The 22,465-nt window shown below is 40.7% G+C and overlaps 3 protein-coding genes across 3 annotated transcripts in view; 2 read left to right on the top strand and 1 right to left on the bottom strand.

Annotated features, from left to right (window-relative positions):
- Positions 1-21,359, top strand: part of LOC143302009 (uncharacterized) — a 30,958-nt gene extending 9,599 nt beyond the window's left edge. Inside the window, exons 2-5 of the mRNA XM_076616494.1 lie at positions 16,149-16,241; positions 17,255-17,408; positions 20,979-21,033; positions 21,306-21,359. Of these exons, the coding sequence (XP_076472609.1) occupies positions 16,157-16,241; positions 17,255-17,408; positions 20,979-21,033; positions 21,306-21,359 (348 nt within the window). The 5' untranslated portion in view covers positions 16,149-16,156. The remainder of the gene's footprint in view (positions 1-16,148; positions 16,242-17,254; positions 17,409-20,978; positions 21,034-21,305) is intronic.
- On the top strand, positions 1,678-3,394 carry LOC143302011 (uncharacterized). The gene is made up of 3 exons (XM_076616496.1): positions 1,678-1,762; positions 2,808-2,961; positions 3,370-3,394. Exons 1-3 carry the CDS (start codon positions 1,678-1,680, stop codon positions 3,392-3,394), a joined length of 264 nt encoding a protein of 87 aa, XP_076472611.1.
- On the bottom strand, positions 9,241-10,826 carry LOC143302010 (uncharacterized). The gene is made up of 3 exons (XM_076616495.1): positions 10,742-10,826; positions 9,807-9,960; positions 9,241-9,265 (listed from the first exon to the last, which is right to left on the bottom strand). Exons 1-3 carry the CDS (start codon positions 10,824-10,826, stop codon positions 9,241-9,243), a joined length of 264 nt encoding a protein of 87 aa, XP_076472610.1.
- Positions 21,360-22,465: the final 1,106 nt, after the last annotated feature.

Genomic DNA, 22,465 nt, shown 5'->3' with positions numbered 1-22,465 from the left:
CTAATGTGAACAGACTATACCGTGCTTTCAGTTTATTTAATTTTGTTTTATTTTATTTTATTTTCTAAAAGTCTCCCGATCAGTTGTCGTTCCTGACGTTTGTTTCTTTTGTTGTTGTTTTTTCCATTATACTTACTGTGGAGAGAGTGAAAGTTTAACTGAAAGTAACAACCCACATGCCTCTTTGATATTGGTGAGTGAGGCCGAGATGCAGTGCCTCCAAGTGGACCTGATGGTGGTTTAGAATGCCTGTGTGATCTCACTTATCAGTGCCCTTGTGGTACCAGGTGGGAAGAATAAGGCTGTAGTTCTGCTGCCAGTTTTTTTGTTTTTTTTTTGTTTTGTTTTGTTTTTGTTCGCTCTTGATAATTTTGTTTTATTACATACATCTATGAATATATACAATCAATCATTAAGTGCATTATATAATTTCATTTCTGCGTGGGCTGGTTGTGTTGTGGCGTCTGTAGTGGGGTATCTTGGGGCGGGTGCATGTCCGCTTTAGCACGCGTGATACCATTGTTTGCATATGCTTTGTATGAACAGTTATTTTGATTATTTATTTTCTTCTTCTGAACATTCACTGCCTCTGAGACGTATTTTGCAACTGAGAGGATAACATTTTCGTCTCTTAATGCTAAAACACTGACCAGGTATTGAGAGAGACAGAGACAGAGATAGAGACAGACAGACATAGAGAGAGGGTGTGTTTGTGCATGCATATGAACAGCTGACCACAGAAGATAAAAATTACAGCTGTGACAGATAAGACACCAACACAACGTCACGTGCAGAGGGCGTGGCCTCATTTCCGAGGGCGTCGTCTCGTTGTGTACTTTCCCTTGAGTCTGTATAAAATGGACAGTGGTCAGTGACAGTGAGCAACAGTTCTGTCACTGTGACAACGAAGATCAGGTAAGAAACTTTGTTGGGTTGGAGTTCTGTGTATTGTTTCGGGCTTTTGCTATACTTATCATTCTTCTCAGTTCTTCTTGCTGACAAAGAGGGTTTTAATGTTCTAATGATTCTTCTTTCTTTCTTCTTTCTATTATTCTTCTGGTTCTCAGTCCCCCTTTCTCCCTTTCTTGGTACCTTTCTGTCTGTCTGTCTGTTTCACCATCTCTGCTGCACTGCATGTTTGTGTCCATTTTCTGTCTGTCTGTCTGTGTGTCTGTCTGTCTGCCTGTCTGTCTGTCTGTCTGTCTGTCTGTCTGTCTGTCTGCCTGTCTGCCTGTCTGTGTGTCTGTCTGCCTGTCTGTCTGTCTGTCTGTCTGTCTGTCTGCCTGTCTGTCTCCCGAGGTGAGTGGAAGCCTGAGTGGTGTATCACTGTGTGTGGGCAATTCCATACAAGATACACACATCTGCTGAGACACTGGAACCACTGCTCTGGGATAAAATGGGAAAGGCACACAAAACGAACATCTGCAGTGGGTGCTCCGAGTGTATATACCAGTCACATTAATGTGCTGCTCTAAACTGAGAATAGCCAACAGCAATTGTGACAATACAAACTGCGAGCAGCATTTCACGTTTGGTATTTTAGGTACACAAGGCCCTAAACCCACTTAAATACTTTTTCAGTGGACGGAATATGTATGATAAAAACCAGAGTAGAACAGAAAGTATGAAATATCGTCATATGGAGACTGAAGACGTGTTTTGACTGTTGCAGACATCATGAAATACGTCATCCTTCTTGCCTTGGTTGCCTTGGTGGCTTCCCAGAACCACCGCCCAAACTTTGACCACAACAACCCTCTGGGTAAGAACACCAGTGCTACTGCTTCCAGTGCTGATAATCACCACCATCAGCTTCATCTAATTTTGTTCGAAAGTAACGAAAAAAATTCACAGCAGCAACAAAAATACTAACAATAACGATAATAACAGTACAAATGATATAATAATACTTCTACTACAAATGATAATCACAACTATTCTAGTATGATGAAAATAATGGCATTGGAGAAGAATAAGTGCAGGTGAACAACTCTTTACTTCGTTTCAAAAATGCCTTTCTAACGGTACTTTTAAAAGGGATTACGTCTGTTGGTTGAGTGTTCAGAGGATATATATATACATTTGGAGTGATGGCCCAAAGTAACGTGTCCGCCTAGGAAGTGAGAGAATCTGAGCACGCTGGTTCGAATGACAGCTCAGCCACCGATATTTTCTCCCCCTCCACTAAACCTTGAGTGGTGGTATGGGCGCTAGTCATTCGGATGAGACGATAAACCGAGGCCCCGTGTGCAGCATGCACTTAGCGCACGTAAAAGAACCCATTGCAACAAAAGGTTTGTTCCTGGCAAAATTCTGAAGAAAAATCCACTTTGATAGGAAAATCAAATAAAACTACATGCAGGGGAAAAAAAAAAAAAGGGTGGCGCTGTTGTATAGCGATGTGCTCTCCCTGGGGAGAGCAGCCCGAATTTCACAGAGAAATCTGCTGTGATAAAAAGATATATATATATATATATATATATATATATATATATATATATATATATATCAAAGACAAATGTATACAAATACAAGATATCCTTTAGATAAAACATACAGTTGAGACAGGTGTGTTTCGGTCAAGTGATTGGGCGGTGTGGAAGTAAAAGAAACACCTGAAGACATCAGTTACAGCATTGAAGTTGTGGGACATGGGAGCAGGCTGTATTCAAACTTTTCAGTGACAGCTGCAGGGGGGGTTCAAGGGCTATGGAATCTACTGCTCAACCCGACAGACAAAACACTGTCATAATGATACACACCTCCCCCTGTGCCCCCCTCTCACTCTCACTGCTGTGTTCCGCCAGATCACCTGATCCATGCCGAGGTGATGGAGATCCTGTCCAACAACCCGGACATCACAGTGGACCATTGTCAGACCAAGTGTGATGCTCTTTTTGATCTGGACGCCGGGCATGACGAGCAGATCACCGATGATCTCTGTCGTCAGGAATGCGCTCAGTCAGTTTTCTTCTTTTTCTGTTGTTGTTGTTGCTGTCATTGCAATCATCTTCACCATCATCGTCGTCGTTGTTGTCATGGTCATCAGAATCATTGTCATCATGATCAGCATCGTTGTCATACAGCAGTTGTTGTGGGACACGTGTGAACCAGAATGTGTGCCCTCATAGCCCCAACAAAGTGTGTGTGTGTGTGTGTGTGTGTGTGTGGGTGTGGGTGTCTGTCTGTCTGTCTGTCTGTCTGTAATTTTCATATATAAAAAAAGTGAGAAAAAAACCCAAACAAATGATCAGATATACTTTATTCTTTAGCAATGATCCATTGATGCCCATTAAGCTGCTCCTGGAAAGGAGAGGGATTTATAAGAAATGATATAATTATTAATCTGACGTAATACCTGTGTTACAGTCAGCTTCACGCGAGACCCACGTGACACCACAGCACCTGTGAATGAAACAGATGTTTTCGGAAAGAAAACACAGCTGACTGTAATAAGTTGGAAAATAAAGTGACCTTGCGGGTAGAAAGGACAAATATAAAAATGTGTATGTGTGGTATGGGTGAATGTGAGTTTGTGGGTGAGTGTGTGTGCATGCGAGTGTATGCGTGTGTGCTTGTGTGTGTGTGTGTGTGTGTGTGTGTGTGTGTGTGTGTGTGTGTGTGTGTGTGTGTGTGTGTGTCGCGTGGTTAAGTGTGTGGATGACAGTGTGTGTTTGTATGTCTATGAGACACAGTTAGCAAACCACACAGACAGAGGAAGAGAGCGTGATAATTAAAAACAAAGGACTGTGTCACACAATCAAAACGCAAGCAGGAAAATCTGTACAGACTGTATTTCAACCAGTCAGACATGGACTCACATTGTTCACATGAGTCAAAAACAAGTGATCATACAGACTTCATTGGTTAAAGCTGATGGACCCCAAGATGTTACAATGGGTAATTTACAAGACGTTACAATGGGTAACTAATGGCCAGGCGTTACAATGGGTTACTAACGGCAAGATGTTATAATGGGTAACTAAGGCCATTTGTTACAATGGGTAACGTAACTAAGGCCATTTGCTATAATGGGTAACTTACGGCCAGGTGTTATAATGGGCACTTGACGGCCAGGTGTTACAATGGGTAACTAACGACAAGATGTTACAATGGGTAAGTAATGGCCATTTGTTACAATGCGTAACTAACTTCAGGGTGTAACAATGGGTAATTAACGGCAAGGTGTTACAGTGGGTAAGTAACAAGATGTTACAATGGGTAAGTAATGGCCATGTGTCACAATGGATAAGTAACCTCAATGTTTTACAATTGGTAACTACTAGCATTGGCAAGGTGTTACAATGGATAACTAACCACCCACCACCACCTTACAGCATCTTCCGCTTGCCTGTCTGTCCAATCACCGTTCTGGGAAAGAGAATTCTCGATACTGATTGGACGACTGACTGTCCAATCACCGTTCTGGGAAAGAGAATTCTCGATACTGATTGTCTGTCCAATCATCGTTCTGGGAAAGAGAATTCTCGAATCTGACTGGACGACTGACTGTGTCCGACCGGTCAATGCTCTCTCTCTCTCTCTCTCTCTCTCTCTCTCTCTCTCTCCCTCTCTCTCTCTCTCTCTCTCTCTCTCTTGTGTACTTGCTTGTAGCAATACAATGGTAATATCATAACCCAATTACAGACGCTTTTAGTGACGCAAAATTGCAATCCTTTCAAAGGACTTGTATAACTAAAAGGAATGCAACAAAATAATAGCTCCCATCGCTATCGGTTTAACGAACCTCCGTCATCTGTTGTTTCCCTTAGTCCAGCCGACCGCTCAGGGCCATAGCGGGACTGAAAGACTAAAACATCAGTTCCGCAGAGACTGAACAAAAAGAAAAAGAAAGAAAGAAAAAAAAAAAAAAAAAACCGAAAAAAAAAATTACCCGAAAAAAAAAGTTAGGCACAAATACAGCCACATTCGTACACACAGTCTAGGACATGCCTTTGATGACGTTGACCATCTTGTCAATTTTTCGCCACAGGCTTAAAAAAACAACAACAAAAACCAATTCTGAAAATAAACATAGTTATGCACAATGATATGTTTATGATAACAAGCATACAAAACCTAATATTGCCAATGGCATCATAACTGTCCTAGGTACAAAAAAGAGTAAAACCTGTAGTAAGGGTCCCCAATCATAAATTTCAGAAAAAGAAAAAAAAATTTCTTCTTCGTTCATGGGCTGTAACTCCTACGTTCACTTGTATATTACACGAATGGGCTTTTACGTGTATGACTGTTTTCACCCCGCCATGTAGGCAGCCATACTCCGTTTTCAGGGTTGTGCATGCTGGGTATGTTCTTGTTTCCATAACCCACCGATCGCTGACATGGATTACAGGATCTTTAACGTTCTTATTTGATCTTCTGCTTGCGTATACACACGAAGGGGGTTCAGGCACTAGCAGGTCTGCACATATGTTGACCTGGGAGATCGGAAAAATCTCCACCCTTTACCCACCAGGCGCCGTTACCGAGATTCGAACCCGGAAACTTCAAATTGAAAGTCCCATGCCTTAACCACTCGGCTATTGCGCCCATCAAAAATGTAATGTATAAAAGGCTTTCTAGAAAAAAAAAGGTCAATAGACCAGCAAGGCACAGACACATAGTGAATGTCCATTTAAAATGACCAACTAGTAATCAACTAACTATACATTTGTAACTAAATACACTAAATTACACTAGACCGACCGTACCCATGAAGGACGACCCACCTACGCTGATACGTTCCAGCAAAATTCACTAGACACAGTAAGGTTCAACCATTTCAGACTTTTTTGTATTCTTTCAAAGAATTTTTTTTTTTTAATATTGCTGTCAATAACCAGCAGACACTGCTTCTCAACTGATCATTAAACATGCTTCTACAATGAGCACAAGAAGAAAAAAAAGGAAAAGAAAACTGCAGTGGTTCCATAATCATGGAACAGATAATTCAGTTTCTCACAGTTGAACCATCAAAGACAAAACAGCCTCAAATCTATTTCACCTCAGCAAATGCATAGGACTATAGGAACGCTGACACCATGTCACAAAAAGAACCACCAAATAAAATAAAGGAACAATGTCCAATAATAAAACTTTTATCACATCCGGCAAAAAAAAAGTGGATCAAATTCAGTCATTTCAAAGAAAAAGTAGAGACATAAGGCCAGACTTGTGCTAATTTCATAACATAAAGCTGCAAAATGTTTGGACGGCTACAACTCTATTATGACACAGGCACAAATAAAGGACTAAAAATTAAAAAAAAAAAAAAATTAAAAAATTAAAGACCATAAATACACGCACTCAATGTGTCATAATCTATCATTTTATATACATATCCATGCAGACAAGTATGTGTATGCACACACACACACACACACACACACACACAAGAAAGCAGACCCACTTATTTGTTCTAATGTTGAACAATTAAGTATTTTCCTGTTGAAACACAATACCATGTCTTTCCCAAACACCATTCAAACGAACATTAACAAATTAAAATTCATTGTCAAATAATCTAATAAGCCATACATATCCAGAGAACACAGACATACACACACAAACTCTCTTTCCTTAAAAAAAAAAAGGAAAACTAAACAAACTGTGCTTGCAAAAACAGTTTTAAAGAAGGTATAGTGACAACAATAAGAATTAACAAGAACCCCAAATACATGATCACAAATGCTTCACCAGAACTTATTCATGATGGATCATTCATGTGTATCACAAAATGCAGACAGGATTCAACAGCAGCTTTCTGGATAACATAATAAATTTTCACTGTCTCTCTTTTTCTTTTTCTTTTTTTTTTTTTTTTGCTAATGAAAACTTAAATGTCAAAAACAAAATACAGACACCGATGTCTCATATTTTCTGCTGATGAAAGCTTTAATGTCAGTTTAATTACTCAATTTCTATTACTCAAAAAATCTCTGAACCATGTAGGTTAAATGCAGTAAGGTAACTAAAAAAAGAAGAAATCAGTATTATCATACTGTTGGAGGAAATTAAAAAAAGAAAAGAAAAATCATTATCATACAGTTGGAAATTAAAGAATAACTGCATTACTGAGGTACTCATTCATCCGTTTTGGGACTTAACTGATTGAGCCCTGAGCATTGCTCTGGCTCTGGGGGGTACGCTCACTCAGTCTGGCTCCGCGACGAAGCCAATATTGTCGTTAGTAGGGAGCTTAGTAGGTGGTGTTCCAAGCACGTTAACTCACTCAGTACGGCCAGTCCTCTCTCCTCCTCTACACAGATCCCTCGGATGTCCAGTGGGTGTCTGAATGACCCAACCTTTAGCTTCCGTCGTCAGAATTGTGGTATCTTTGTCAACATTCACCTCTTCAGTATAAGAGCCTTCCACTTGCGCAATATTTTGATGATGGTAATTGGGGTGAAACGCTGTTAACGTCGTCTCTTTCGCCGTTCGTATGGAGAGAGTTAAATCAGAACAGGGACCACTGAACACCACCGAAGTACTCAGCAGCAGTGCAGGTTCTCCTCTGGTGTGTGGCCTCCTGGCGACCTAATCCGGGCGTAATCATGTGAGGGTGGACTCGGAATGAGCAGCGTGGAAGTAATGCCACTGAATCCGTGCAGGTGATGGGGCAGATTTTTTTTAAAAATCATTAAAAAAAAAGAAAAGAGTGCAGATGTCATGCTTTGTTTGGAAAGTGAGCATTCACACTGCTCACATCATGGATCACCCCTCTCATTTAAACTCTCCCCCCAAAAAATGAATCAAAACAGGGAGAGTCCATTTTCAAAGGGTGGGTGTTGCCTTCAATGCTGTTGTTGTTGTAAATGATTGGCAAGTCTGACACATGCACAGCTATCCCTGTTTGATGTTTGAATAACTTTCTCAAAAACTGGACAGAATATCAGAAATGTGACCACACTGATGGCTTAATTTGCAGCAAGATTTTTCAAGTAACGAACAAGTGTGTTCATTCCTATCCAAACAAAGGTATGCAACTCCAAGATAACAAAACTTCACATTGTCTATTAGCTTGTGTGCAAATGAATTAGTAATAGCAATTATAACAACAATGTTAAAAGAAAAGTACCCACCCATATATATCATATCTATCTAATATCACAATCTGTTTGATTACAATTTAGTTTTGATCAAAGCATGTTCTCATTTTTACACACACGCAAAAATATGCTGTTGAGTGACTTCAAGTTATTACTGGGACCGAGAGATGATCTAATTATCTATCAAAATGCAAAAGTAACAAAACCAGCCAGACAGACAAGGCAAGCATGCAGGCACCCACCCACACAAACATACAAATCACCCATTGACAACGAAACATATTCCAAACATTCCCCTCATCTTTTTACACCAAAGAACCAAACTCACTCACAACAAAATCCCAAATCAGCCACCAAAACAGAATAACGAAAAAAAAACAAACAAACAAACAAACAAAAACAGCACCACTACTGTTCTCACCATCTAGTTACCAAGGGGGGAGAAAGGGGGCGGGTAGAAAGTCGGAAGAAAAACTGGAAAATCAGAGAAAGAAAAACAACAATAATGTATGAGACCATGGTGATTTGTCAGGGTGTAGTGTCACTTTTTTTTCTTTCTTTTTTTCAAATTCAAAGGAACAAACACACGGATTGTTGCAAAAGCAGTTTCATTTCAATTGTCTCCCGCAATTGAGATGAGGAGAAATCTGATTCACCATCCGTTCATTGAGCGTTCCCCACCCCTCCTCAACCCTCACTCTCTCCCCCATCACCCCTCCACGATACACATGCACACAGAAACAGGGGTGCGTCTGTGTGCTGGATGGCAGGCCGGGGCCACGAGCATTATTTCCACGGTTGCGCTCACACTACACGCACACACACACACACACACACACACACACACACACACACGCGCGCGCACACACACACACACAAGGAATTAGGTAGAGATCGCAGAGATCAGACAGAGAAGCAGCATAAATAAAGTCACAAAGAGGGCAGGAGAGTTGATAAGGAAGAAGTGACACGTCTGGACCGCACACACACACACACACACACACACACACACTGGCACATACACACACGCACGCCAGCTCACACACTGACACACAAACACACATTTTTAACATTAGTCTTTTACACATGTGGTCACTTTATTTTCCAATTTGTCATTACAGTCAACTGTGTTTTATTTCTTGAAACATCTATTTCATTCATAGGTGCTGTAGTCTCACGTGCGTGATGGTCACGTGGGTCTCGCATGAAGCTGACTGCAACACAAGTATCACGTCAAATTGATAATGATGTCATATCTTAAATGTCCCCTTTTGAGGAGTAACTGGATGGGCATTCAAAGAATCATAGCTAAATAATAAAGTATATATGAGCATTTTATTCTTTTATTCTTTTACGTTTAAAAAAAAATGAAATTCAAACACACACACACACACACACACACACACACACACACACACACACACAATATCAATATCAGATACACACAGACACTGACTCACTCACTCACACACACACACACACACTATCAATATCAGATTCACACAGACACTGACTTACACACACACACACACACACACACACACGCAGACACACACACAGAGTATGGTGGGGTTGTGAGGGCATGCAATCTGGTCCATACGTATCCTACCACATCTGCTTTATACACGACAATGATGATGATCCCAATTACAAAGATGATGCTGATGAATATGACAACGACAACAATGATGATGACGGCAGCAGCGACGACAACAGCAACAACAACTACTACAACAGAAAAAGAAGAAAACTGACTGAGCGCATTCCTGACGACAGAGATCATCGGTGATCTGCTCGTCATGCCCGGCGTCCAGATCAAAGAGAGCGTCACACTTGGTCTGACAATGGTCCACTGTGATGTCCGGGTTTTTGGACAGGATCTCCATCACCTCGGCATGGATCAGGTGATCTGGCGGAACACGGCAGTGAGAGTGAAAGGGGGGCACAGGGGAAGGTGTGTAATAATAATAATAATAATGGATACTTATACAGCACACAATCCAGAAATCTGCTCTAGGTGCTTTACAAAAACGCTTTTGTTAACATAAAACATTACATCTATGTTACAAACACACACCAAAATGTGACTACTCACACACACACACACGCACACACACACACACACACACACACACACTCACACACACACACATACACACGCACGCACGCACACACACACACACACACACACACACACACACTGCATACATATATTTTAACATACATGTGTATCTAACAGCTACCCTAACACATACGCACACATACGCAGCCACAAACTTACATAAACACACGCACACACAATACACATACATTGAGATCTCTCTCTCTCTCTCTCTCTCTCTCTCTCTCTCTATATATATATATATATATATATATATATATATATACATATATATATATATAAAGTAAACAGAGATACTTATATATGTTGGAAAGGTATTTTCGAAACAAAGTAAAGAGTTGTTCATCTGCACTTATTCTCTTCCAATGCTATTATCATCATCATAATAGAACAATTATGGTTATTATTATTAGTAGCAGTATCATTATCATTATTCGTACTGTTATTATCGTTATTGTTAGTATTATTATTGCTGTTGTGATTTTTTTCCCGTTACTTTCGAGCAAAATTAGATGAAGCTGATGGTGGTGATTATCAGCACTAGCAGCAGTAGCACTGGTGTTCTTACCCAGAGGGTTGTTGTGGTCAAAGTTTGGGCGGTGATTCTGGGAAGCCGCCAAGGCAACCAAGGCAAGAAGGATGACGTATTTCATGATGACGTCTGCAACAGTCAAAACATGTCTTCAGTCTCCATACGACGATATTTCATGGTTTTTGTTCTACCCTGGTTTCTCTAATGCATATTCCGTCCTCTGATAAATATTGAAATGGGTTCAAGGTCTTGTGTGCCTAATACCAAAAGACTTCAGTTGTAATCTCACAATGAAAAACCGAAAGCACTACAAATGATATCCTGCATTAAGAAAATGTTCAAAAATATATTATGATATACTCCATGAGCCACTTTTTATATACAACAGAGTTTCCTTTGTTATGTGGGATCAATACTTAGATATTAACGCTAATTGGGAAACCACCATGAAACAAATGAAAAAGTGAAAGAGACAAAATTGACATTAAATCCAGAGAAATAAGAAATTAGGAAATCGCCTGTTTAAAAGACGCACTGAATAAACGAATGCATGAATATAATTATAAACACAAAGATATACAAGATGAGAAAAAAAATCCAAACAAACAAATGAAAAAATAACTGAACAAACAAGGAAATCAATCAATCAACCAAACAATTATTTACATATATATATATATATATATATATATATATATATATATATATATATATATATATATATATATAAGAGATAACCAGAGGAAGAAGAAAAAGAGAAATCAATAAGATCAGAAGTACTTTCAATCTCACTTTATATTTTGTTTTATCGTTCTTTTTCATTCTATTATTCTCTCTCTCTCTCTCTCTCTCTCTCTCTCTCTCTCTCTCTCTCTCTCTCTCTCTCTCTCTCCCTCTCTCTCTCTTTCTCTTTCTCTCTCTCTGTTTACTTTTTTCAATTTTATTCTGCATTTTAGTATTGTGTTTTATTTCACTCCATACTTCATTTATAATATTCTATTTTGTTTTGTTTTTCCATTTACTTTCTTTCATTCCATTGCATTCGAATATGCTCCATCCCCTTACACTCTGTCTGTCTGTCTGTCTCTTTCTGTTTCTCTCTGCAGCTCTCACTCTCTCTAACACTCTCTCTTTCTTTCTCTCTGTCTCTGTCTCTCTCTCTCTCTGCACAGCTAAACACAATCTGCACAGAAGAAAAACAGTACAGAGGGCACAAACACAAACAAATCAAAGTCTTGCAAACCAACCTGTTATTTTTTCAGTCTGCTTTTAAGTATTAACACTACAGTTGTCACAGTGAACACACCCTTACCTTAGACAGTTTGAAGAAAGCACAGGGAAGATACTTTCACCAGCGTTCAAGGCAGACAACAGTTTCCAGAGACGAGAGCGGGCATTTTAAACGTTTGGGTTTTCTGATATCGTCTATGGTCTGGGGGTGGGGTTGGATGTTGACCTCGACACACCCGACCTTAGAATAGATAGGAGATGGGCGTTTCTTTTGTGGTGATCGTTCTTTGGTATTTTATTTTGATTCTGTCTCTCTGTCTCTGTCTCTCCCTCCCACCCTTTCTCTCTCTTTCTATGTATGGTATGTATGTATGTGTGTGTGTGTGTGTGTGTGTGTGTGTGTGTGTGTGTGTGTGTGTGTGTGTGTGTGTTGACTCACATATTTACCTAGATATCATACTATTCAAACGGAAGATTTTTCAAAGAAAGAAATCAGCATAAACAAGCACAGAAATCAAAGGTGTGGAAGTTGATGGGTATGAAAATGTCGATATCCTTGAAAAGTTAAGTCTGCAACTTATTCTTTAAAAACATGTCTTGCATTTTGTAATGATATGTCAGTTAACTAATTATTGTTAAAAGAAATAGGGCCTACCTATATTCAAAGTAAGTATTCACTCTCTGCAAGTTTTTTCTTCTTTCTTTCTTTTTTTTTTTTTTTACAGGTAAGTAGAATCCTGTGTGTGTGTGTGTGTGTGTGTGTGTGTGTGTGCGCGCGCGCGCGCGCGCGCATGAGAGAAAGAGAGAGAGAGAGAGAGAGAGAGAGAGAGTCTGATACTTTGACTCTTACTGTCATTAGCTAAACAGCCCATGTTACAGGGGGGATACAGGAGAGGTTACAGTGTCGTTTTATCCAACCACCTCAAAAAAAGTAAAAACAAAACAAAAACGATAACGCACCAAACAGTACGAAGATAATATTATATACAAACAACAACCAACAAATTACACAAAGACATCATCATCAGATTCACCATCCAAATACCAATTCTATCTGTTTAAATTTTATCCTTCAAGATAATTATTTGGGAAACCATTTGTCACGGACGACATAATGGTTCCGCTGTTTTTATTTTCTTTTGCGTTTATGGAGGGGGTTCAAATCCGTCTCATTCCCTCTTTCTTCTCTCATGGCAGGCGAAGTTGGCGGAGGCTGGAGGTTCGCTGAATTATTTTTAGAGGCGGGTGTGTTGTTTATGTGCGTGCACGATGGTTTTCATCGTGCGTGTTCCCCTTAGTGGCTGGGCGTTCGAGCGTGGAGAGAGATATCGCGTTGTTGTGTCATGTTTTCTATGTTTCATAAGTGTCTCGTGCAACTGAACGAAAAAAAATATATAGGAAGCTGAGTGAGCAGAGTGAGCGGAGTTCCAGTACTTCCAATGCTCCTCGCCGGTTTTCCCTATCTTCACTCGAAGGGAGTCAGTCCTTGGAGATGGACGGTGATGGAACCAGCGCTTAGCGGCTGCGATTCGTTCTACCCTCTGTAAACGACTTCATGTCCGCCAGATGGGACTGTTATTCGTTTCTCTGTTTGTGTGTTAGCACCTGTTCGTTCATCTACACAACACTGTGCGTTGGCCAGTGGGTGGTTTTGTCCTTAGTCCCGTCAGTGAGTCTCCACAGTTGACAGCATCGTGGTCTGGGTTTCTGCCTGGCGCGTGTCTTCGAGGTGTTGGTGCCTCTGTTCCAGTCGTGGTGCAACGTCACGTCGCTCTAGGTAGGAGCTTGTGTTCCAGACCTGTTGTCTATGTATTGTGTTTCTTTGTTACGTTTGTAATTTTCTGTCTCCTATTTGTCGTGACCTACCTTTAGTCATTTCTGCAATGGTTATTTATTGTGAAAGTTATGAGCCTGTGAAGGGGCGATGAGTTGTCACGTGTTGCTTAAATGTTTTCTTTATATAATATGAATGGAAATGTAAGGAATAAATATTGAAATTTGAGAACTGGGAAGGAGCTACATTTTTATGACATTGTCTGCCCAAGTGGTCGTTTTTTTTCAATGGAAGGGGGGTAATATAAGATATCTTGATTTTCACATGTTCACGACAATTTTATTGGATATTTTAAGGTTTAAGGAGCGCGTCCAACTGGACGTCATGAGGTAATATTGGTAGTAAGTTCATGCTTGTGGAAAAAACAATACTGCTGAATATGGTAAATGATTTGTATTTGACATGTGACATTGGAAAGGGAGATAATTGTTCTATTTTTACAGCGTCGAAGCGGTGAGGCGTGCGGAAAGACGCGGGCAACCATTGATAAAATAGCAACTATAAGCGTATGTTTTTCTTAATATTTGTAAGAGATTTGATCTCTTGAAATATAATTATTCATCAATGGTTTTGGGCTGCCAATGTCTTTCGATGCACTCCTTGCTGGTTGCCGCTAGTTTGGTTGAAATTTTAGTTGTAACATGGTGGTTCCAGACCACCCGCCTCTCAGTGCCGGCGACGGATCCACTGATGGCTCCGCTGACATTCCTTACTGAGGGCCGGTCTTCAGTCCGCCAGCGTCAGCAGCAGTTCTATAATTATTCATGTCTGAGGTTCTAATGTGAACAGACTATACCGTGCTTTCAGTTTATTTTATTTTGTTTTATTTTATTTTATTTTCTAAAAGTCTCCCGATCAGTTGTCGTTCCTGACGTTTGTTTCTTTTGTTGTTTTTTCCATTATACTTACCTGTGGAGAGAGTGAAAGTTTAACTGAAAGTAACAACCCACATGCCTGTTTGATACTGGTGAGTGAGGCTGAGGTGCAGTGCCTCCAAGTGGACCTGATGGTGGTTTAGAATGCCTGTGTGATCTCACTTATCAGTGCCCTTGTGGTACCAGGTGGGAAGAATAAGGCTGCAGTTCTGCTGCCGGTTTTTTTTTTTTGTTGTTTTTTTTTGTTTGTTCGCTCTTGATAATTTTGTTTTATTACATACATCTATGAATATATACAATCAATCATTAAGTGCATTATATAATTTCATTTCTGCGTGGGCTGGTTGTGTTGTGGCGTCTGTAGTGGGGTATCTTGGGGCGGGTGCATGTCCGCTTTAGCACGCGTGATACCATTGTTTGCATATACTTTGTATGAACAGTCATTTTGATTATTTATTTTCTTCTTCTGAACATTCACTGCCTCTGAGACGTATTTTGCAACTGAGAGGATAACATTTTCGTCTCTTAATGCTAAAACACTGACCAGGTATTGAGAGAGACAGAGACAGAGATAGACAGACAGACATAGAGAGAGGGTGTGTTTGTGCATGCATATGAACAGCTGACCACAGAAGATAAAAATTACAGCTGTGACAGATAAGACACCAACACAACGTCACGTGCAGAGGGCGTGGCCTCATTTCCGAGGGCGTCGTCTCGTTGTGTACTTTCCCTTGAGTCTGTATAAAATGGACAGTGGTCAGTGACAGTGAGCAACAGTTCTGTCACTGTGACAACGAAGATCAGGTAAGAAACTTTGTTGGGTTGGAGTTCTTTGTATTGTTTCGGGCTTTTGCTATACTTATCATTCTTCTCAGTTCTTCTTGCTGACAAAGAGGGTTTTAATGTTCTAATGATTCTTCTTTCTTTCTTCTTTCTATTATTCTTCTGGTTCTCAGTCCCCCTTTCTCCCTTTCTTGGTACCTTTCTGTCTGTCTGTCTGTTTCACCATCTCTGCTGCACTGCATGTTTGTGGCCATTTTCTGTCTGTCTGTCTGCCTGTCTGCCTGTCTGTCTGTCTGTCTGTCTGTCTGCCTGTCTGTCTGTCTGTCTGCCTGTCTGTCTCCCGAGGTGAGTGGAAGCCTGAGTGGTGTATCACTGTGTGTGGGCAATTCCATACAAGATACACACATCTGCTGAGACACTGGAACCACTGCTCTGGGATAAAATGGGAAAGGCACACAAAACGAACATCTGTAGTGGGTGCTCTGAGTGTATATACCAGTCACATTAATGTGCTGCTCTAAACTGAGAATAGCCAACAGCAATTGTGACAATACAAACTGCGAGCAGCATTTCACGTTTGGTATTTTAGGTACACAAGGCCCTAAACCCACTTAAATACTTTTTCAGTGGACGGAATATGTATGATAAAAACCAGAGTAGAACAGAAAGTATGAAATATCGTCATATGGAGACTGAAGACGTGTTTTGACTGTTGCAGACGTCATCATGAAATACGTCATCCTTCTTGCCTTGGTTGCCTTGGTGGCTTCCCAGAACCACCGCCCAAACTTTGACCACAACAACCCTCTGGGTAAGAACACCAGTGCTACTGCTTCTAGTGCTGATAATCACCACCATCAGCTTCATCTAATTTTGTTCGAAAGTAACGAAAAAAATTCACAGCAGCAACAAAAATACTAACAATAACGATAATAACAGTACAAATGATATAATAATACTTCTACTACAAATAATAATCACAACTATTCTAGTATGATGAAAATAATGGCATTGGAGAAGAATAAGTGCAGGTGAACAACTCTTTACTTTGTTTCAAAAATGCCTTTCTAACGGTACTTTTAAAAGGGATTACGTATGTTGGTTGAGTGTTCAGAGGATATATATATACATTTGGAGTGATGGCCCAAAGTAACGTGTCCGCCTAGGAAGTGAGAGAATCTGAGCACGCTGGTTCGAATGACAGCTCAGCCACCGATATTTTCTCCCCCTCCACTAAACCTTGAGTGGTGGTATGGGCGCTAGTCATTCGGATGAGACGATAAACCGAGGCCCCGTGTGCAGCATGCACTTAGCGCACGTAAAAGAACCCATTGCAACAAAAGGTTTGTTCCTGGCAAAATTCTGAAGAAAAATCCACTTTGATAGGAAAATCAAATAAAACTACATGCAGGGGGAAAAAAAAAAGGGTGGCGCTGTTGTATAGCGATGTGCTCTCCCTGGGGAGAGCAGCCCGAATTTCACAGAGAAATCTGCTGTGATAAAAAGATATATATATATATATATATCAAAGACAAATGTATACAAATACAAGATATCCTTTAGATAAAACATACAGTTGAGACAGGTGTGTTTCGGTCAAGTGATTGGGCGGTGTAGAAGTAAAAGAAACACCTGAAGACATCAGTTACAGCATTGAAGTTGTGGGACATGGGAGCAGGCTGTATTCAAACTTTTCAGTGACAGCTGCAGGGGGGGTTCAAGGGCTATGGAATCTACTGCTCAACCCGACAGACAAAACACTGTCATAATGCTACACACCTCCCCCTGTGCCCCCCTCTCACTCTCACTGCCGTGTTCCGCCAGATCACCTGATCCATGCCGAGGTGATGGAGATCCTGTCCAACAACCCGCACATCACAGTGGACCAGTGTCAGACCAAGTGTGACGCTCTCTTTGATCTGGACGCCGGGCATGACGAGCAGATCACCGATGATCTCTGTCGTCAGGAATGCGCTCAGTCAGTTTTCTTCTTTTTCTGTTGTTGTTGTTGCTGTCATTGCAATCATCTTCACCATCATCGTCGTCGTTGTTGTCATGGTCATCAGAATCATTGTCATCATGATCAGCATCGTTGTCATACAGCAGTTGTTGTGGGACACGTGTGAACCAGAATGTGTGCCCTCATAGCCCCAACAAAGTGTGTGTGTGTGTGTGTGTGTGTGTGTGTGTGTGTGTGTGTGTGTGTGTGTGTGTGTGTCTGTCTGTAATTTTCATATATAAAAAAAGTGAGAAAAAACCCCAAACAAATGATCAGATATACTTTTTTCTTTAGCAATGATCCATTGATGCCCATTAAGTTGCTCCTGGAAAGGAGAGGGATTTATAAGAAATGATATAATTATTAATCTGTGTTACAGTCAGCTTCACGCGAGACCCACGTGACACCACAGCACCTGTGAATGAAACGGATGTTTTTGGAAAGAAAACACAGCTGACTGTAATAAGTTGGAAAATAAAGTGACCTTGCAGGTAGAAAGGACAAATATAAAAATGTGTGAGTGTGGTATAGGTGAATGTGAGTTTGTGGGTGAGTGTGTGTGCGTGCGCGTGTGCGCGTGTGCGCGGCGTGGTTAAGTGTGTGGATGACAGTGTGTTTGTATGTCTATGAGACAGCTAGCAAACCACACACACACACACACACACACACACACACACACACACACACACACAGAGAGAGAGAGGGGGAGAGAGAGAGAGAGAGAGAGAGAGAGAGAGAGAGAGAGAGAGAGAGAGAGAGAATTAAAAACAAAGGACTGTCACACAATAAAAACGCAAGCAGGAAAAATCTGTACAGACTGTATTTCAACCAATCAGACATGGACTCACATTGTTCACAAGTGAGTCAAAAACAAGCGATCATACAGACATCATTGGTTAAAGCTGATGGACGGCAAGATGTTACAATGGGTAATTTACAAGACGTTACAATGGGTAACTAATGGCCAGGCGTTACAATGGGTTACTAACGGCAAGATGTTATAATGGGTAGCAGTAGTATCATTGTTATATCATTATTTGTACTGTTATTATCGTTATTGTTAGTATTGTTGCTGTTGTGAATTTTTTCCGTTACTTTCGAGCAAAATTTGATAAAGCTGATGGCGGCGCATAATCATCAGCAGCAGTAGCACTGGTGTTCTTACCCAGAGGGTTGTTGTGGTCAAAGTTTGGGCGGTGGTTCTGGGAAGCCGCCAAGGCAAGAAGGATGACAGTCAAAACACGTCTTCAGTCTCCATATGACGATATTTCATACTTTCTGTTCTACTCTGTTTTTTTTATCATGCATATTCGGTCCACTGAAAAAGTATTTAAGTGGGTTTAGGGCCTTGTGTACCTAAAATACCAAACGTGAAATGCTGCTCGCAGTTTGTATTGTCACAATTGCTGTTGGCTATTCTCAATTTAGAGCAGCACATTAATATGAGATGATAAAACCCAGCCCCTATGTGCAGCATGCACGTAGCCCACGTAAAAGAACTCAAGGCAATAAAAGAGTTGTCTGGCAAAATCCTGTAGAAAAATCCACTTTGATAGTAAAACAAATACTTTAACAGACAGGAAAAAAGAGAAAGAAAATGGAAGGTGGTGCACTGTAACGACTTGATCTCCCCAAGAAGAGCACTCCGAATTTCGCACAGAGAAATGTGTCGCGGTAGAAATGTAAAACCATGCAATCCGAAACGATACGATACCATGCGATCCGACCTGATCCGATCCGATCCGATCCGATCTATGCAATAAACAATACAATGCACACACTATAATGTAGAATGAGTCAAATAACCCGAGGAAGAGTGAATCACATACATAGAAGGCACAGGCTTCTTTTGATCTTGATTATTCAATGACCTCAATACAAAATCCATTTTGTTCACCTAAACGTCTACCGATCATAAATCCAACATGATCTCCAAAGCATGAAACAATGTGTAACAAACATAATGGGGAAAAAACGATTGTGGGAATGAGAATGAAAACCTGAAACCGAAACACTTGTCTCTGTGACACGTTGTGTGATCACTGACCATTGTGTTGCTGCAACATTTTAAATGAAGAATTTTGATTCTGTCATGAAACAAGAAATATATGTGGATGCATTTTATTAATCCTCACTTCCTTGGATCTAACAAGAAGAGAGAGAGAGAGAGAGAGAGAGAGAGAGAGAGAGAGAGAGAGAGAGATGCAGGTATGAAGATAAATATAAAGATAGAAACAGACACAGACAGAGAAACAGTCATAGATATATGGATAGTATTTCTGAGAAAAAAATAAATCAATAAAAATAAAAATGATACTTGGACAGTCGTTTCAACTAGTGTTTTATTTACCCAATTTGTTCAGAATGGGATTCCAGCCAGTTCCGAAGTTCAGTTTCATCAGCCTTCCTTCTCTTTTCAGCCAAAGTGTTGAGTGTGTACATGAAAGGATTGATAGCAGAGTTTAATGGTAAAACAAATACAGCCAGGGCCACGTTCACTTCTTCAGGAATGGCAATTCCTGCCATAGCCAGCATCCCACACAAACCAATGGGAAACCAGCACATGAAATCTGTCACTGCAATCGTGATCAGCCGCCGAGCTATGGTCATGTCCTGTGACACTTTGGTAGAATTAACTTTCAGAGCATTGTCCTGTATTGACCAGTAAATGAATGCCTGACCGGCGCAGATAAACAAAAACAGAATAAAATTAACGTAGATTAAAATACTCAGAGAATACGTTTTTCCTTTGAAGTTTCTTCTTGTTACAGGTAAGGGAATACAAATACCTGTCTGGCTATAAAATTCCCAGTGTGATGCCATCGGAAGTAATGGTACTAAGGCCATGAACCAACCAACCATCCATGTACACAGACAAGCAACTGCTGCTGATGTTCTGTCAAACCTCTTGGTGCTGAAAGGAAAGCGAAGGACAATAAAACGATCTAACGTAATTAGCCAGATACTGAAAGCTGATACCTCGCTGGACAACAGGGAGAAAAAACCAGCAGTTTTGCATGTCACACTGCTTTTCCATGAGTCATCATTGTGAAGATATTGTCCACGAAATCTGACATCAGCCACACCAATGATAGTGATATACACACCCATCAGAAAATCAGCTAGGGTTAGGCTAATAACAAACACACCAAAACCACTTGAAGACATCATACTCTTCACAAAGATACGAGCACAGCAGCAAAAGACGTTACCAGTCAGAGACAGACAGGCAACCAGCCACAGAAATCCACGGTACACCCACGACTGCAACAGATCTTCACACGAAGAAAGTTCATTCTGTGGGGCAATGCAAGCAAAACCACCCTCCTCAAACGTGTATGGGAGTATTTCATCGCAGCAAAGTTTGTAATTTTGTGTGGATATGAAACGTAATTTAGTGACAGCTTTAAATACGTCCGGTGGGAATATATTAACAGGGCTGTCATCCATATATAGTTCAGTTAACTGTGGTGTAAACTGAAACCCAGCTGGGCTGATTGTGTGAATAGAAGTGAACGTTAAATTCAGTTTCTGTACACGGTGAAACAGTGACAGTGCTTTTGAGTCAAACACCGTCAGCATGGTGAAGGACAGATGTAATACTGTGAGTGTGCTGTGCTGTTTAACTGGTGGGAGGCCAGTGTGGAGTGAGGTGAGAGGATTGTTGGAGAGGGAGAGTGCTTGGAGATTTTGTAACCCAAGAAGAGAAGTCAGGTTCACATACTGCAATTTGTTACTGCCGAGGTCAAGGAACCTCAAGTTTTCTAAGTATGTTTGAGGGATGTGAGCTATAGAACAGTGTTTTAAAATGACAGCAATGAGGAAGGTATTGGAAATCACATCAGTCAATGTCATACCTGAACCTGTGGCGTCCAGATAGCGAAGCTGAGGAAAGAGAGCTGCAGAGAAAGGCTGAGGACACAGAAGTGACTGACCTTGACATAGACAGTTGACAGGACAGGTTATGTCACATGATAATTCATCATCATTCATTGAGCAGTGAGACCAGCCATCACACATGTGATCACTATGTAAACATGTGGTAGAACGCCTGCATCGGAAAAGTCCTGGGCACTTGAGTTCTTCACACCCCTCTTCATCCTCGTGGTCAGTACAGTCGTACATCCCATTGCACCGTGTGTAGACAGGCAGGCAGTTGTTGACGTCACCAGGACAGCGGTAGTGGCTGTCAGGACAGGACTCACTAGAGTTCATTGGAGTGGAGATGAAGTATCTGCCGTCAAAGTTAACAAGAGCTGGAGGTATGCTTGATTGTTTCAGAAGGTCTGCACTTCTGGATACACCACAGTTCTGTTCATCTGACTCGTCCAGACAGTGGAACACTTGATCACATACCTTGTCATATGATACACACTGACAGTTGTCACATCTAAATGCACTGATACAAACAGGGTATTTACAAAATGATTCATCACTCTTATCCTTACAATCATTTATGAAATCACATAGTACAGTGTGTGATAATGTTGTGTAATCATTTTCACACACAAATAAGTGATTTATAGAACCCTGACGATCTGAAGAGTCAGACCTGTTGGTGTGTGACAACTGACCAGAAAAAACACATGACGCTGTGTATTCTTTACCACACACTTTATGCTGGTTAGAGCCACACAGAAAAAAAGAATGAGTCAAGTGACCATCAGGGCATACATGTCGCTGCCCCACAGACAGCAAGAAAACTGAACTGGTCAAAGAAATTACCTGCGTGTGATCAACGTTAATCTCTGTCTTGTTTTGTGCGAATTCACAAACTGCACCATATTCCGAATAAAATTCTGATGCACATGCCTTACTTGTTAAACAACCCCAACTTTTCAGGAAACAGGAATGTGCTGACATAGTGTAAGCGCTACAGAGAAAGCTGTAATCAGAATTATGATCTACTGTTCCGTCTTCGTGAATCATAGAGTGTATATACATATTCGGAAAGGACTCGTCTCCAACGAACAAACCAGTCCAATAATGGTAGACATTTGGTTTTGTTCTGATCTGAAATTTACTATACCAGTCGA

Source organism: Babylonia areolata, chromosome 28 (genome assembly GCF_041734735.1).
Source record: "Babylonia areolata isolate BAREFJ2019XMU chromosome 28, ASM4173473v1, whole genome shotgun sequence".
Lineage (NCBI taxonomy): Eukaryota > Metazoa > Mollusca > Gastropoda > Neogastropoda > Buccinidae > Babylonia > Babylonia areolata.
The sequence above is the reverse complement of the archived record's forward strand: the minus strand, read 5'-3'. Positions and strand labels throughout refer to the sequence as shown.

Bases quoted from the DNA above. Each gene is read 5' to 3' on its own strand.
- LOC143302011 (XM_076616496.1), top strand. From the start codon at position 1,678: ATGAAATACGTCATCCTTCTTGCCTTGGTTGCCTTGGTGGCTTCCCAG. The intron at 1,763-2,807 runs GTAAGAACACCA...GTGTTCCGCCAG, and splicing joins TGACCACAACAACCCTCTGG to ATCACCTGATCCATGCCGAG. The intron at 2,962-3,369 runs GTCAGTTTTCTT...CCTGTGTTACAG, and splicing joins TGTCGTCAGGAATGCGCTCA to TCAGCTTCACGCGAGACCCA.
- LOC143302010 (XM_076616495.1), bottom strand. From the start codon at position 10,826: ATGAAATACGTCATCCTTCTTGCCTTGGTTGCCTTGGCGGCTTCCCAG. The intron at 9,961-10,741 runs GTAAGAACACCA...GTGTTCCGCCAG, and splicing joins TGACCACAACAACCCTCTGG to ATCACCTGATCCATGCCGAG. The intron at 9,266-9,806 runs GTCAGTTTTCTT...CTTGTGTTGCAG, and splicing joins TGTCGTCAGGAATGCGCTCA to TCAGCTTCATGCGAGACCCA.